Raw genomic sequence first — 18,281 nt, 5'->3', positions numbered from 1 at the left:
AGATTGTAGTGCCTGAATTTGCTTTCCTTTTCCCCCTCCTCCTCCTCCTCCCTCCCAACCCCCTTTCCTTTTGTGTCATGTCTTTTAGATTGTAAGCCTGTGGGCAGGGACTGTCAAGAAATACTTTTGTAAGCTGCCGTGAGAGCCTTTTTTGGCTGAATGGCGGCATAAAAATCCATAAATAAATAAATAAATAAATAATAGAACCCTGAAATGTCATAGTCCTAACAATATTAAGCTCTTACATTGTGCATTAGTGTGCCAAGGACTTCACATACATTAGCTCAGCAATCCTGTAAGATAGGTCAGTGTTCCCAGGGTTGTTGTGAAACAGCGATTGTGCTAATGACACTGCCTGATTGCTCCTGCTGTGAGTGGAATCAACTAAGCAACCCAGGGATGGTTGCTGTCATATGTGAAGAGACAAGCCAGAGTTCCTGGTTTACACATCACAGTAAACAACCCAGGGATGGATGATCCCTGTGTTGTTTGCTGTGATGTGTGAACCAGGAACCTATCAGGGAAGAGACAAGCCAGAGTTCCTGGTTCACACATTGCAGTAAACAACCCAGAGACAGACCGTACTGGAGTTGTTTAACTGCTTGCACTTACACCATCCCTGAGTTGTTTAGCTGCTCCTGCTTACAGCGAGAGCAGTTGGGCAGCACGAACCAGTGCCTCATTCACAGCAACCCAGCATTAAAAAATAACTGGGTTGTTGTGACATGCAAACTGGGCCACTATATTGCAGAAGGAAGGACTGAGGCTAGAAGGGGGCTACCCTAAGATTTTGTGGTGTTTTTATTTCTGTTGTACCCCGCCTCAATCCAGAGGGAGAGGCGGGTAACAAATAAATATATTATTATTACTATTATTATTATTTATTAAGTTTACAAGTGAGACATGAAATCATGGTGCATAGCTCACACTTATCTGTTACGTTGTACCACCTATCTAGATTGTTGTAGCATGATAATGGGAATAGCTTCTACATGGTGGAAGCAACACCTGGAAGGGCAATAGTATAAAGAGATTTGTTTTGTTTGTAGATATCTTCTGGGCTGTATGCAGCTTGGAGATGTGGGATTCTGGGCCACCTGATTGCTGGCATCGCTTGTCTTTGTTAGAAGTTCAGCATGGAGATGTAATATGCCACTTCAGTTTGCAGAATGAATAGGAGATCCAAATAGACTTGCCAAGTGGCAGCAAGGTCATTACATCCATACACTAGAAACTGGTGGCTAGAGAGGGATAGAATTTCCCGCGCAGTTTTTAACATACTATATTTAAAAAAAAGTCATGCTCTCACACATTCATTTCAGTGGTTGTGAGGTTGGGTGTTGTTTGACTAGATACTATATTTAAATTTCATAGAAGACTATAGCGCTGTCCTCAGACTAGCAATTCAAATGATTTGAAACACAAGAGGAAGGAAAAGGAGGGGGGATTTCACTAGTGTCTTGGTGAGAGTAAGAGGAGGAGGAGGCAGCACATATGGAAGGAAAAGAAAATGCTTTGTACCTGTAATGTTTATAAGTCCATTTTATGTTTTCTATTAGTTCTATCATGCCAGAATCAGGAGCAGTTGCAAAACAGGTTTTACTTATGACACAGTCTCTCCATAGCTTATATCTGGTAGATAGACATGACATTATTTTTTTGGACTCAACTGGAATACTTTGTTTTTCTAAAGATGTTTGATAAAATTAAACTTGCCTTGAATGCTTCTCTGCATTTTCCGGGGTCCATGAAGAATTGTACACTATCCTCTTTGCCTGATTGTGCAAGTCACCAGGGCCAATATTTTATATTGGGTTTCTTTCCCTACTGCAAATAATAGTAACCCCATTTATCTCATCATAGACAGTAAACAATCAATCACAAAGACTGGGATATCATGGAGCATTTTCTGTGAAAGAAAGAAAAGCAAGGTCTTGTTATTCATACACATGTCATCATTCATACTAATGGCCTGGTACACATGTAACAACTAACTATAGGTTAAACAATCTGTATATAGTTGGGACCACATGGCAGCAAACAAGCGTGGTGCCTTCTGCCTGCTCACCACTTGTGCTTTGCATCAGCTTTCATAAAATAATACAAGGATGTCCTATTCCTAGATTGTTTGATGTGATGTGAGATCCTGGAACTTTAAGTTGTTTGTTCCTGAACAACCCAGAGTCCTGGGTTTGTATGTCACATCAAACAACACAGGAATGGAGGTTGTTCATGACCTGGTTCACATATAATGACAAACCATCCTTTTAAAAAGCAATGAGTTGTCTTGGATGTGTAGGTGCGCTGCCTAGAGTGCACTTGCCTCTTTCTCTTTAAACAGAACCCATGGTTGGCTCCTTTATAGGTTGTGCAGCATGACATGCAAAACTGGCCTGCTAGGTTTTTTTAGGGGCTAAAGAACCCATGGTTTGTTGTTGGGTTAACTGCTGGGTTGTTTACTCCGTAAACAAACCAGTGGCCTGAGTTCATATATATCACGCTGTGCAACCTATGAATGAACCGATTGTGGGTTGTGTGCTAAAGTGGAAGAGCATCTGTATGTCCCCGACAAACCATTGGTTTTTAAAATGATGGGTTGTTATATGTGAACAACCCCTATTAAAGTTGTTGCAAAGCAGAAGTGGTGAGCAGGTGGAGAGGCAGTGCTCTCACTCACTTCACCAATTCATGTGTTAACCAATGAATTGACATTACATGTGAACCAGATTGCTGTCATACTGGGTAATGTTTAGGACCACTTTTCAGAGTTGAAGTCATCTGTAAAAAACCCGAAAGGGGAAGTGTTTATTTATTTATTTATTTATTTAAACATAACTTGCTTTGTTTTTATTCAACCCTTCCTCCAAGAAGCTCAGGATACTGTTGCATTTATTAACAAACCAAGATTTCCCCCACAAATACTACTACTACTACTACTACTAATAATAATAATAATAATAATAATAATTTATTACATTATTTATTACATTTATATACCGCCCCATAGCCGAAGTGCTCTGGGTGGTTTGCAAGGATTAAAAAACAGAACATTAAAAACTGATATACAAAATTTAAAACTATTAAAAGCATAAAAACAGATTAGATACAATCCATTTAAAACAACTTTTCTGGGTCAGTTAAAAATTCAACATATGCTGTTAAATGCCTGGGAGAAGAGAAAAGTTTTGATCTGGTGCCGAAAAGATAACAATGTTGGCGCCAGGTGAGCCTTGTCTGGGAGATCGTTTCATAATTGGGGGTCCACCACTGAAAAGGCCCTCTCCATTGTTGCCATCTTCTGAGCTTCCCTCGGAGTAGGCACCTGGAGGATAGGGTAAACATATGAAAAGGAGGACAGGGCTCCTGTATCTTTAACAGTTGTATTGAAAAGAAAATTTCAGCAGGTGTCATTTGTATATATGGAGAACCTGGTGAAATTTCCTCTTTGTCACAACAGTTAAAGCTGCAGGTGCCCTGCCCTCTTTTAAATCTGGTCACTCTAGTATAGGTCTTGCAGCTTTAACTGTTGTGATGAAGAAGGAATTTCACCAGGTTCTCCATATGTAAAAATGACACCTGCTGAAATTCCCTTTTCTAGGCAACTGTTAAAGATACAGGAGCCCTGTCCTCCTTTTCATAGGGTCACCCTACTGGAGGAGGACCTTGGATGTTGAGCATTCGGGAGAGGCATTCCGTCAGGTATTGTGGTCCCAAGCTCTGTAAGGCTTTATAGTTAAATCCAGCATCTTGAATTGGGCTTGGAAACGTACACGCATCCAATGCAAGTGGGCCAGAGTTGGTCTTATATGTTCAAACCTTCTGGTTCCTGCTGTCAATCTGGTCTGTTTTCAATCTGTTATCAATGGGGTGGGGAGAAATCGCTAAAAGTATTGCAAAAAACTAAGGGAGAAATGCCTTCTCTTTGTTTCAAGTTTTTGTTCCTTATCAAAGTAAACTGTGGCATTTTGTTAGAGTAATTCAACAAGACTGAATTCTAGTCTGACTAAAATGCAGAACTAGGTTTGCCTGCTAAGGAAAGAATGTGAATTAATTTTCTCATTTTAGCCTGCAGCAACAGCCCTAATTAATAAGTTAACACTTTACTGGCTGTAGGGAAATGCACTTACATAAGTCCCCTAGGAAGAATTTTGATTAATGAGATGGTTTTTTTTTTTTTTTGGAGGCCATTCTATCATGGGGGGTGGGGTGGGGGGATGTCACTTAAGCAACTGCCAGACATTTAGGTGCCTTGCAGTCTCTTCTTCTTTCTTTTGCCATATTTGCACTTACATTAGTATTCAGGCGCAAAACCCATGTCCTTGAAAAGTTTTAAAATAAAAGGCTGCTTTTGTTGTAGATACAACGATTATAATGCTAGAGATTTACACATGCTAGTGATTTACAAATGATTCATATATCAGTTTATAAAATAATATTGGAGGGTTGAGAATAATACTGGAGGGTTGAGTTTGGATGATATTAGTAGGTAAATGTTACCATTTAAATAAATCCCTTGGTGTATTTATTGGGATTTACAAAAGATCTTTAGGAACAATAGAGGTGGTGTATGGAAGAGTGTAGCGGGTACTCAGATTGATATGTTTAAAACAAATTTGGTGTTTCATCAATGTATACATTTGTGGCACAATCCTATATACATTTATCTCTTGAGGAAGACCTATGGAACTCAGTAAAACGTCTAAGTAAACATGCATACTATTCATAAAGTACAGGAAAGGAAGGGAGAACTTTAACCACATCATTTTATTATCTGTACTGGAATATAAAATATCAAAACATATCTGCTGAATTTTCCTATTTTGTCCTCCCTTTTCACCTTTGATTCTATTTGTATATTGTGTATGTAGGTAGAATCAGTGTGAGCGTGGGAGGGTGACATATTTTGTAATGATTAGGAGTTGTGGAGTTAAGATGGTCTATTTGGGAAGAGATGCAATATCGGGCTGTGTGGAGGTTAATACTCGAAGATTTCTGTAAGGAAACTTTGTTGCACATATTCTATGTAAAAATATAAAGCATTGAAAGTGTAGTGCTTATTTTCTTGAGATTTTGTTTGCAAATTGTAAGTTAGCTGAACCACTGGGCTAGGGCAGTTTTTTCTTGGCAACTGCCTTATTTTGTGATTAATATTTTTCCAGTATATTATTACAAACATAAACATTTCTTATAGTAAAATAGTCTTTCTTGTAATGGACAAAAATAGCCTTTTTACCAAATTTGACAAACCTCTATAGATGGGAGAATGTGCATATTTTTTTTAAAACCAAAGTGTTAGATACTGGTCTGTCAGTTGTCATTCCCCTAATTGCTGTGGTGAGTGCAATCCCCCTCATTTAGTATTGCTTATGGGAGGCAGTAGGGCAACCAGGAGGTTACCATTACCAGTGGCGAACCCCTGGATGGAATTGCACACATATGTATTTCTTATGTATTAGTACAGAAATTGTGTTGAAATAATATGTTTTTTAAAAAGAAATGCTTTGTCAAACCATGGGTTTGTAGCATATGATAGGCTAACTCTATTAAGCAAATTATGGTTCATTAACCCACAATTTGCTGTGCACGAGTGGAAGTGAGCGAGTATATTGACTCCCATTTGCTCCTCCCATCTGCTTTTCATCAGCAAACTATGACTGGGCTGGGTCATAGGTTGGGACATGCAGTCCCAGAGCACTGAACAACCCAGCGGTTAACCCAACAACAAACCATGAGCTAACTGCTGGGTCGTTTAGCCCCTACGCTAAACAACCCAACACTTTGGGTTCGCAACATCCTACAATCTGGCTGATTGTAAGGTGTTGATTAACAGTGGAAGTGCAGAATGTGTGGAGAGGCTGTGCACTGGCTCACTTCCGTTTGTGCACAGCAAATCGTGGATTAATTCATTTGCTGTTACATGCGAAAAGGGTCTATGAGTTTAAGCAGTACACAACCCACAAATCCTACATTAACATTATTAAAATATGTAAGAAATTTATTCAGGTTCTGTAGACTGATTCAGGTGAGAAAAGATTCTCTCGGTTTAAAAAAGTGAATTTAACAGTTCAGCCTTGATTTTTAAAAAAGGGTGGTTGGCAGGTGTCTGACATGCATTTCTTTTCTAAATGGCTTGTAGATGAAACATACAAATTCTTCATTTGCTTTCCATTTCCAGGCAAGCTGTAATTAAAGGATCCCTGCCACATCCATTTGCTCTGACATTATTTGGGGATACGCTGTACTGGACTGACTGGACTACTCGCTCTGTCCTGGCCTGCAACAAACGTACCGGGGAGAATCTACGAGAAATACATTCCAACATCTTTTCCCCCATGGATATCCATGTGTTCAGCCAACAGCGGCAGCCCAATGGTGAGTGCTGTTTGTCTTTCACATTGCTAACTCCAAGTTGGGAGTGAGTTGTAGAGTTCCCCATTGGCATTGCAGAGTGGAAGAGAGCATTTTAGATGCTTTCCTTGGTAGAATTTCTAAGACAGTTAATTAAAATTTTATCCCAAGGAATAAACAGAACTGTTGTTTTTAAATGGATACTGTTGTTTTTATACTGTTGTTTTTTATGTTTTTGATAGTTTAAATTTTGTATACTTTTTTTACTGTTTTTAACTTTTGTAAACCGCCCAGAGAGCTTCGGCTATGGGGCGGTATATAAATGTAATAAATAAATAAATAAATAAACAAACGTAGTTAAGGAACTTAACCTATGATTTGAAGTTAGTATGATTTTAGTATGTTGTCGGAAGTGACAAACAGTAGTGACAAAATCTTCACTTGGTCAGTAAACAAGAAACAGAGACAAAGGTTTGAATGGGTTTCTGAGCCATGGTTAGTGCTTTGAATTGATCAGCCATAGTTATAGCTCTTGTTTTACTTTTGGAGGGTACTGGCCCTAGAGATGAGCATATGGAAAACAACAGCAGATCATCAGCTCAAAATTACGATCTGCCTGAATATTTAGAAGTGCAAACTATGATGTAAGTTCTAATAGAGATGTAAAATTTCCGAAAATTTTGAAGCCATGGGAAAAAAGTTTTCCCCTGTTTTTTCAAGGGGAAATGGAAATTTTCAGAAAAATTGAAATAATGCAATATTAACACTTTTTACAGATTGAAAGTCACTTTGTTACTTTAGGAACCGCCCAGAGAGCTTCGGCTATTGGGCGGTATAAAAATGTAATAAATAAATAAATAAATAAATAAAATGTAATTATGTCCAAGTTGGCATAAAATTATTAAATTTGGTACAGTGTATTCGAACAATTATTACAAATTGAATTTACTTTTTTAAATTTTTACTTTTTTTGGTAACAAATGGAGCTACAAACTGCTGAACTGTTAGGAACCTCTTTGGTTTTGCCAGTTTATGAGGAGCAGGCAAAAAACAATTTAAAAACAACCAAACAGAAGAAACCATCAACATTAGTAACAAAGAAATTTTTTTATGTATCTGCTAGTCCTGTAGTATCAAGACATAAAGCCCCCATTCCCATAAAAAGAACTGAGAAAGAGGGGGGGACCAAGATTCAGTGAATATGCATGAAATTTAATCAGACTTATTTTCTGAGCTATAGCCATCACTATAGCCATCAGTTTCAGTGTCTGCTTCAATGGCAGTGCTGCCCCCTAGAGGCAGAAATGCATCCTGCTGTTGAGAGTTGTAGTCTCAGTTTCCAACCGAGGACTTGTTTGTCCTCAGTGCACAGAAATTGTAATAATCTGATACTGTACATAGTTTTTAGAAATCATTTGGAGAAGTAAATATCTGAACACCTTGTTTAACTTTAAAAAAATGAAGTTGTTTCTTCTTTGGTTATACCAATACATTTTTAAATTCTCTTTTATAAGATTTGAGTGTGCCAGGCTTTTGCACAATACAAATTTTGGCCTTTTGCTAGCCAATTGTTTTGCTCATAAACAAAAGCTTTTGTAATGCTTAATAACTTAAATGGTGCTTCACAGGCAGCTGTGCTGAATCACCAACTGACATCCCCTTACAAAGTTTTAATTTTGATAGTAGCATTGTATTTTCCTCTCTTTCTTATGAACGGTTCCCCATTCAAATAAATGTACATACGTGCAATTCACATTTTACCATTGTGCGGGTTGCATCTTACTCCTTTTGATTGTTTTTGCGGCCATATTTCTTTTACCTCACATACTTCTGTCTCTTGATATGGAAGGTACTGCTCCTACTTTCATTGGGAGAACTGATCTGTGTTGTCTCTGTATTTGACAGCTACAAACCCGTGTGGATCCAATAATGGTGGTTGCTCCCACTTATGTTTGATGTCTCCTGTCAAGCCCTCTTATCAGTGTGCGTGTCCCACAGGTGTGAAACTCCTTGAGAATGAAAAGACCTGCAAAGATGGTAGGTTATGGTTTTAAATGTTCTTCAGAAAATAAAGTTAAAACTACCAAAGAGATCTGCTGGCATTATTGGATAGTCTTTTCTTTCTGCCAGGCATGCTACTAGTCTGTGAGATAGTGCCCCTTTAGTGCATACTATAGCAATGATTCTCAAACTGTGGATAGGATGCAAGAAAACCTGGAGGGATGTGTATGCAAAATTCTAGCACCTGTATCAAGCAGAGCCCAAAGCACTCTCCACCCAGCAACAAAGGTTTAATGTAGCAGTGTATTGCATAAATGGGATTTGGGTGAGGATTTTGTGTGCTCATAGGCCAAGAGATGACTGGAAAAGAAGAGTAAGTTTAGTGGTAGGTGCAGGAAGAGCTGGGCTAGGTTGAAAATGAGAAATACTGTGCACCACCCATCCCCTCATACCTTTGTTGTCTTTAGTCCAGTGAGTTGCAAAGCAGGCAGTAGTACTTTGCGGGAGAGATAGACAGCAATATAGGCCTGACTTTATGCTGTTACTAGATTCATAGGGCTTCTTGCTATCACCTGGGGGTGTCATAAATATCCAGTGACTTAATAACCAGGTGGGTTGTCACCAGTAAAATACAAAATATTGCTAAGGAATGAAAATGCATTTCATGGAACAAACAGACAAGCTGGATAAATTCTGGTGTCCTAAAGTTGGATGGCATTTATTATAGACATACTAACTCACTGTTTACAGTATTTATAAGCCAGTGGGGTGTAGTGGCTAAAGTGTTGGACTGGGAGTCGTGAGATCCGGGTTCTAGTCCCCACTTGGCCATGGAAACCCACTGGGTGACTTTGGGCCAGTCACAGACTCTCAGCCCAACCTACCTCACGGGGTTGTTGTGAGGACAGAATGGAGAGGAGAAGATTATGTATGCCACCTTGGGTTCCTTGTAGGAAATAAAGTGTGATATAAATGCAAAAATAAATAAATAAATTTTCAATATAGGGTTACAAGGTGGTCTACAAAATAATAAAAATATAAACTGAATTTAAACCATGTTAACAAGTGTGAAACTAATTTAACTAGTAAAAATAACAATAACATAGCTTCAGTTTCCCAGTGTCTAGTGGATGCTTTAATCAGTTTTCAGGAAGAGGTGAGGAAAGAAGACAAACAAGTTTGCCAAGGAAGAAAAATAAAGAAAAGGTCCTGGGGTGGGGTGGGGTGATGGGGAAATCGGACATGCTTTTTTCTGGTGTTTTCTGGACCTTCATATCGTTAGTGCTGGCTCACTTGTTTTAGCCAAGAAGGGCAAGGATTTCAGGCTTCTCCAAGTACCTGAGTGTCAGGGGAAAGTTTTTTTTAACGTAGGGTGGTAGTGGGGTGGCCTACCGGAGCCCACATTCTCTCTCCCCTCACCTCTAGGGCCAAATCATTTGCTTTGCACTCCAGACACTTGTACCGTGTTCAAATCAAGTCTCCCTTCTCTGACTTCTTGGTGCTGTGAGTGTACATGCATCTCTTCTCTGGCTGTGGCTTTCCTCATCGCTTGTCTCCTGTGGACTCACTCCAGGAATGCACTAAAAAAAATACAGACTCCAAGACAGGATCTTCTAATGCAACACTTTGACTGATTTCCCAGTTTATTTTATTACTTTTTGGCTTGGAGGTTTAGTAAGCTGTTGGTTCAGTAATAAACCGTTTCTGATCACCCCCCAGGTCCAGCCAGTCCTGGTGCTCACTTTTTAAAATGTCTGCAAGCACTTACTCACTGCACTCTCTAATTGCCTCATCTCACTCAGTCACTAGCCTGGATCAAAGCAGCAGCAATGTGGAAAAAGCATCAATTGTATGTAGACACCAGGACTCTGGTCTGATTCAAAGAGAGAGAGAGAGAAAGCAAGAAAATCCAGTGAGCCAAACTACACCTTACTTTAAAGATGTAGGTAAAGATGTACCAATGCCTTTTTTATTTTATTTTTTTACTTGAAAGCATGTGTGAGGTGCCCAGTTTGGATCAGGATCTAGCATGGAGGGGGGATTAAACCTCATTAGATAAGCTTTATTTAAAAAAGAGAGAACATACAAGTTAATAAATAAAATCACATTTAAAAAGATTTCAAGGAAACTTGCTTTCAAGTGAGTATACATAGGATTGAAACAGCCTGGGGCACTCTCTTCCTGAGTCCACTGTAGAAGTAATCCCAGAGCCATCACGTCCCAGACAAGCTCAGAACAAACAGGTGGCAATGTACGCCTCTTAGAGCAGAAATATGGACTTTACTCAAGACAGGCAAAGAGTGACTGGGAGCCCTAGAGGGCTGCTTATGTTAGCACAGAATCGGCAGCGGAGTTCAGGAATACCATGATAGTCAGTCAGCCACAACACAGGGACTTCCAGAACAATTTAATTATCTATATTTTTTAAAGGAAAGGAAAAGACAATTTAATTTGGCTCAACTCCAGCTCATTTGTCTGCTGCTTTGAATAGGGTAGAAGCCAGATTTGGGACCACTAGCTGACCAAATGCCAAGCTGTTTACTCAGAAAACCTTGGAACAGCAAGCCTAGTCACATAGGCCAAATCCGTTCTCTCGAGGCAGATGGCATTTTCTAGCATCCCTGGAACATGTGTAAAATGTCACTCTTAGAAGCAAACAGAGCCACTTGGCTCTCAATTCTTCTAAACTTTGGCAAGAAGCTTGTTCAGCTAGTTCACCATTGGGGGAGGTCATCATTCAGCTGGTATCATTGCATTATCATAGATATGATCAAACAGCACTTGGGCAGGTCAGACAGCTGGTTGAGTTTTCTCATCAGAACATGCCCTACATTTATATCCAGCATGGGTTGTAGCATCTGGGCTCGTTTGTCATTGGTCTTGGCCAGGGGGAACCAGCACCCATCTCTATCCCTCTGATCATGGCTGGATACATATCAAGTCACCTTAATAATGGCAACTTGAGAGCCAAAAATATTTTCCATCCAAGCTAGAAGGTCCTCTGCATCCTCTGCAACTCAGACACTCTTCAGCTGGGCAAACTCCAGAGGCTGCTGAAATCTCAAATGTCCCTGAACCATCCAAATTTATTTATTTATTTATCCAAATGCCAGCAGTAGTTTGAACTGTCCTGCTCTGCTGATTGCAAGAAAACTTCCAAGTTAACCTCAAAAAGGATGAGTAGAAGCCTATTCAAAGTGGACTTTAGCCTGGTTCTGTAGCATATCCTGAAGGACTTGGAGCCAGATCAAGGTTAGATAGAAGTTCCAAAATTAGATGGATGTTCCGCCTGGATTATCTTGAGGCCTTTGCCGTGAATGGTGGTAATTCCCTTCTTGGAGTTTGTTTCAAAATGGATCTCCCATTCTGGCAAGATCTTCCCTTCAGACATCAGTTTATGGTGCAGTTTTTCTAGAGCATCGCTGCCATTGGAGATCAGCTGCCAAATAACCACCTCCTTGGGAGTGGGCAACCATGTTGTGCAGCTTCTGAGTCTTTGCATAGAGCTTGTGCTCGGGATAGCTTCCAGCCTGCGTGGTGGCAGAACCTCTTTCTCCTTGCGACTGTGGGCAGCCCACATATTGTTCATTCAAATTTTATTGTTGATAGCCAATGGCCATTACAGTATAAACCCAGGAAAATGTATTAGTAAAAGGTTGAATAATCACTGGTACGCCCTGAAAATACTAGTGCTAAGAACAGAAGAAGCACCATGCTGGATCAGACTGAGGGTCCATCTAGTCCAGCACTCTGTTCAGACAGTGGCCAACCAGCTATTGGCCAGGGGCCAACAAATCAGGATATGGTGCAACAGCACCCTCCCACCCATGTTCCCCAGCAACTGGTGCACACAGGCTTACTGCCTCGAATACTGGAATAGCACATAACCATCAGCGCTAGTAGTCATTGATATCCTTCTCTAGGAATTTATCCAACCCCCTTTTAAAGGCATCCAAATTAGAAGCCATCGAATTTGTCCGTGTCTGCCAGCAGCCATCTGATCTGAAGGTCGTCTGGTAGGTCTTCTAACCGAGTCTGGAAAGGGACAATAAACTTGACTGTAGGGGAATTATATAAAATATATAATATATTTTATGTAAAATATAGTGCACCACATCTTCAATTTGGCCTGCTCCACGTATACAGAATCAATCTTTTGCTGGCTTTTCAGAAAATCTGCCAGCCAGATATTCAGAGGCATTGGTTGGCATCTAAGTTGGGTAAAAGCATGCCATACAGAAAAAAAGGTTAATTTCTTCAAGTAAGTGGCCCTTTCATGATCTAGTTTAATTTTGGCATACCAAATACCAGACTGACAGTTCTTTATGTATTCAGAATCTGTTTTACCATATTCAGCGAAGATTATATACTGGATAACTTTTTCCAATACTATATTATGGATTTGTGTATACATACTTTTAGAGAAGGAAGACCCAGTTCACTCCTTATAGTGTGCAAGGTGTGCTATGTGCTACTGCCAGGAGCAGGTGCAAAACCCTATAAAGTTCCGCTCTGCAGTGGCTACCCCAGATTGCTGCTCCATATGAGAGCTGGGACACAATCTTAGCAGTGAAGACTTCTAATATTGGTCTGCTAAGCAGTGGACCTCATTATAATAAAGCTTCTTTATAAGCCCCAACGAATGGGCAGCTGAAGATGTAATTGCCTCAAAGACTTGATGGTCTTATAGGCCCCTTCCAACTCTACTATTCTATGATTCTATGAGTATGCCATAAGGTATTTCCAGAAAAATAAAGCCCTCATTATTTGAATGAGCAACACTGTTCTACATTGTATCCATCTAGTGCCTATTTAAGCTGCTTGTACCTTTTGGCAAACACAACCACTTTAGTCTTACTGTAATTGATAGATAAACATATTGCTTGCAATAAGTTCCAAATTTAGTAAGCAATCTTCTCATACCCATTTGAATGAATGAATGAATGAATGAATAAGTTTATTACGGTATGACAACCAGCAATCCAATCAAACACCATACAATTTAACACATTTAACACATTACATTACATTACAGATGTGGTACGTGAATATTATTATTGTCTCGCCACCTTACGGCGTGAGATGGCTGCAGCACAAAATCTTGCCACTTTTACAGTAACTTGAGTGTTCATGCCTGAGAAAAGATAATCTAAACACACTTTGTCTGTTCTACCTGGGAATTTTTTTATAAGTGGAGTTATTAAGGAGACTCTGAGGTCTTTATACAGGTGGCAGTAAAGTAAAACATGGGCTATTGTCTCAACATCCCCCGACCCACATGGACATTGCCGTTCACTGTAAGGGATTTTTTTAAATCTACCCTCCAGCGATGCTGAAGGTAGAACATTAAATCTGGCTAACGTAAAAGCTCTTCTGAGCCTCGGAACGGTCAAGTTTATCAGGTACATGGCAATTGTTGGAGAACTACTATTTTCCCTGAACCACGGGTTCAGGCTAGCTCGACTCAATTGGTCTTGAAAGTCTATGTCTTGAATTCTTTGGGCAATATCCATTTTTGCTTTCTCATATCCTAGGTTCAGGACTGCATCCATGGAGTAGCCCAGGGATAGCAACTTCCTATTCAAAGTATCCTTCCACCTTGAATTGAAAGTGTCTGTTAGAGTAAGCGGAGCTAAACCCACAGGGACAAACAGTAATTTTAACCAGAGATGGAACTTATGTATCCATATACGAGCCTCTAATGAGATCTGGCCTGCCTCCAGGCTTACAATTGCATTTTGAAGGCAGGACGGGACCGCAAGTATTGCCTTCAGAAACTTAGTTTGTACAGCCTCCAGAGGGGCCAGGTTTTCATAGACACAAATCTCTGAACCATACAGCATTTGAGCTAAAACCTTAGCAACAAAAACTTGGAGAACAGAGGGAATATGCTGCCCACTTTTGTTGTAGAAAAAGGATAGGAGTGCCTTAATGCTCCTCTGCACATTAGCGATTGCATTTTTAGATTGAACCCTCCACGTTCCTGATGAATGAAATATTATTCCCAGATATTGGTACAAAGCCACCTGTTCGATTTGGTGTTCATTTAGTTGCCATTTATATTTTAATCTTCTTCTGGCAAAAACTACAACCTTTGTTTTGTCATAATTGATCTGCAGTAGTTCACTTTCACAGTAACCCTTCAAGGCCCTCAGCAATCTCCTCAAACCTGACTTGGTCAATGACAACAGCACCGCATCGTCCGCATAGAGCAAAATCGATAAGGGTCTATTTGATATACTAGGTGGTTGTGCTCTTTGCTCCGCTAGACATTCTACCAGGGAATTAATGTAAAAATTAAACAGAGTGGGAGCTAATACACAGCCCTGTTTCACACCCATCGTGGTAGTGATAGACCGGGACATAAGACCAGCACTGTTACATCTCACCTGGAGCCTAGTGTTTTCATATAGACTGCGAATAAGAATAAGCAGTCGATGGTCAATGTTAGTACCCTCTAACTTTTCCCACAGTCTGTCCCTAGATATCAGATCGCATACCCATTTGAATCAGGGAGATAAGGGCCATATCATCTGCATAAAACAGAACTGGTATTGTCTGTTTCCCAACAGGTGTGTGTGTGTGTGTGTGTGTGTGACACAAGGGGGGAAAGCATTCCTGAGTTAAGTTTGTATAAAGATTAAATTTATTTATTTATTGCATTTATATACCACCGCATTGCCGAAGGTCTCTGGGCGATTTACAAAATTTTAAAACAGTAAACATTTAAACAAATATACAACATTTAATAACATAAAAAGCATAAAAACACAGTATTCTTACAGTGATGGAAAGATGCAACCTTGTTTAACACCTGTTGCTGTGGGAATGGAGTCTGAATGGGAACCAGTTTGAATTTTAATATTAGTATTGGAATAAAGCTTCTGTATAAGGAAAAGCAGAAATTTATTTAATGAGCTGGCATCTATTTTTTTCTGTAAGTGCTGTCAATCTATAGAATCAAAGGCAGATCTTAGGTCTACAAATGCAATAAATAACCATTTAGATCAGTGGTTTCCAATTAGCTAAGTTCTGCGGACCACTTGTTTTTCAAATGCCAAGCCATGGACCCCCTACTTTTGAAAAAATTGTTATCTCTGTGGTAGTTACCTGTGCAAAGCAATTTGTTGGAGAAAATAAGGGCAAAGAATTTTAGGTATACTAAAAAATAGACCATAAAATTTGTGATATTACCACGCAAAAATGACAATGATTTAGTTAGGAATATAAAGACGAATTTAATTTTAGTAACGTCTAGTTTACAATTGAACAAATTATGACACGTCTAGCAGCTACTAAGCCTAAATGTGAGTGGGAGAAATCATGCCTCTTTTTGTCCCGAACAATCCCTTCCACATCCGGTTCAATATTTCCTACTTTTTAATCTCAAATATGGATCATCATTGAGCTGATTTCTATGCTTCGTCTTCATATAACAAAATGTCGAAAATGTTTGTTCACAAAGATATGTGGAACAAAAGGGAACTAGATGTTTCAAAGCTTTTTCACCTAACTTCTTATAATCAGGAAAAACCTTCACCCAGAATTGGTCCAGTCTATATTCTTTGAAAAATGATTTCAATGAACCATCACAAGTCACATCAACAAGTGCATCTTGCTCTTCTGCAGAGAGAGTTGTTAGATGTACATCACCACATTCAAAAGGATTCCTTCACCATGAGTTTCAGGATTAGGTGCAGGGAAGTAATCTCTGAAGCTAGTCGCTAAATCACGCAGGTGCTTTCGCGCATGACATCACCCTGGAAGCAAAAGGGGCGCTGGAGATGGCGTATTTTATTTTATTAAAATGCGGACCTTGCAGAGCTAATATGTGAATGGTGCCATGGACCCCCCCGGGTGGGTAGACCACCAATTGGGAACCACTGATTTAGATGAACCATTTACATATTTTGAATAAGATAGTTAAAACAAAGCACTGATCTATTGTGCTATGCCCCTTACGAAAGCCAGCCTGCATTGGTAATAAAATCTGCTGTTCCTCCACCCATTGTTCCAATTTATCTAGAAGGTGTTGTGCATATATTTTAGCAGGAACATCAAGCAAGCTTATTGGACAATAATTTTAGGGTTCCCATCAATCATCTTTCTTATAGATTGACACTACAATACTAGACGTCCAGCCAGCTGGCAATATTCCAGTTGAATTAATTGTTGTAAATAGTGATGTCCACCTCACTGGGGCAGCCCACATATTGCATCTGCTCCAGGACGCCTCGCTTGAACCAGGCAGTGTAAGTGGTGGGAGGGCCCAGTGCAGAAGCAGCACTCTTGGCCCTGCTACATGGGGAAAGAAAGCAGGAGCTTGGGGTGAGTGGCAGGGTAGCAGCTCCCTTTCTCCGTTCCCTCGTGCAATCCCAGTCCAGATCAGAGGCCCTGTACTTGAAATTTATGTTGTCAAAATTTGATCCTTTCAAAAAAAAAAAAAAATCAGGACCCCACAACAGGGGGCAAAGAGTGACAGCTCTCCTACTCCCCGTATTCCAGAACCCCAAAGCAGATCAGGTTCCTTGTGTTTAATTTTGAGTAAAGACAAAAAGTATGGTGTAATTTGATGCAGACAGAGAACACACTGAGAAAGAGAGCCGCCAAAGTAGGGGGAGAGAAAGGGAGAAAGAGTCTGCACAGAATGTGTGTGTTTTATGTTGAATCAAGGAGAGAGAGAGAGAGAGAGACAGGCTTCTGCTTTCCCCAAAGTTGAGTCTGGGTTCTGGAGACCAGAGAAAAGCAAGTAGGTAATTTTTTTGGGATTTGTAGGTTTTCGTTTCTCCACTACTTACTGTCCCACTCTCAGTTGATTTCTGTTGCCCAGTTTCCTCCTCCTGCTTGTTGTTTTGCTCCTCCAGTTACTCCAGGGATAGCAAGAGATGATCCACAGACTGCATGCAGCCCTTGCTCGCCAGCATTAGTGGCAGCGTCCCCTCCAAAACAAAACAAAAATTTAAAGGAAAAAAGTGGAGCTTGTAGCACTATGGAGTCAGATTTAGTTTGTTTGCAAGCTAAATTTGACCCTTGTAGCAGTCCATAGTGCTCCATATGCCCATTTCCCCCTCAATTTCCCCTCCCCACTGCTGCTAAATTTGGGGATGCAGCAGGTGCAAACCGTTGATTTTTAAGGGTTTTTTTTTCCTGGTAGGGCAGTGGGGTGGCAGGGTAAGGAAAACATTTGTTTCTTGTCTTTCTGATTTCTGTTGCAGCAGAAAAATGTTGCTTCAGAGGAGTGGTTTTGTGTGCTGTGATGTTCAGAAATTGCCTCCCCCTTCCAGTTTGCTCTCAGTATTTTGGTCAAATCAGTTGCCTCTTCGTGGCTTCTGCTGGCAAGAGCAGAAAAAAAATGTGGGTACAAAGGAATGGTTTTGTGTGCTGTGGTGCTCAGTCCTCACCTCTCTCTTGCCAGTTAGTATCTGGGTCATGTTACTTGTCTATTTGCCTCAGTTTGCCTTTCTGAGGAATGAGTTTCTGTTAGAGCTCAAAGATGTGGTTTCAAAAGAGTCGTTTTGAGAGTTGTGATACTCAGACCCCAGGCCTTTCCCTTGTAACAAGAAATTGGTGAAATGATTGGCCTTTTAGTCTTGGTTTGCTTTTCTGTAAAATGGGTTTCTGTTGGAGCTCTGCCTGTTATCGCAGATTCTGTCTCTTGTTATCTGCCATACCCGTTGCCCCACCACCACAGTGGGCACCAGCTGCCATGTATCTTGCTAAAGGGCAAGTCCAGGTCACATGTGCATGTTCTGTCACTTGAAGGCTGTAGCAATGTGCAATTGGAACTTTGGTATCGTCTCAACTTCAGTAGTTTTAAAATAGAGTCTGTTCACACTTTCCAGTTGTATGTCATCAAATGATAACAATGTTGAGACTATAAATCAACAGACGAATTAATTTTTAAACAAATGTCAATATTTTACTTGGGAATA

The 18,281-nt window shown here is 40.1% G+C and overlaps 1 protein-coding gene across 1 annotated transcript in view; it reads left to right on the top strand.

Annotated features, from left to right (window-relative positions):
• Positions 1 to 18,281, top strand: part of LRP6 (LDL receptor related protein 6) — a 161,016-nt gene that overhangs the window by 55,812 nt on the left and 86,923 nt on the right. The window contains exons 4-5 of the mRNA XM_063134374.1: positions 6,176 to 6,372; positions 8,254 to 8,385. Coding sequence (XP_062990444.1) covers positions 6,176 to 6,372; positions 8,254 to 8,385 — 329 coding nt within the window. The remainder of the gene's footprint in view (positions 1 to 6,175; positions 6,373 to 8,253; positions 8,386 to 18,281) is intronic.

Source organism: Elgaria multicarinata, chromosome 9 (assembly GCF_023053635.1).
Source record: "Elgaria multicarinata webbii isolate HBS135686 ecotype San Diego chromosome 9, rElgMul1.1.pri, whole genome shotgun sequence".
NCBI lineage: Eukaryota > Metazoa > Chordata > Lepidosauria > Squamata > Anguidae > Elgaria > Elgaria multicarinata.
This window is presented reverse-complemented; position numbering and strand designations above follow the sequence as displayed.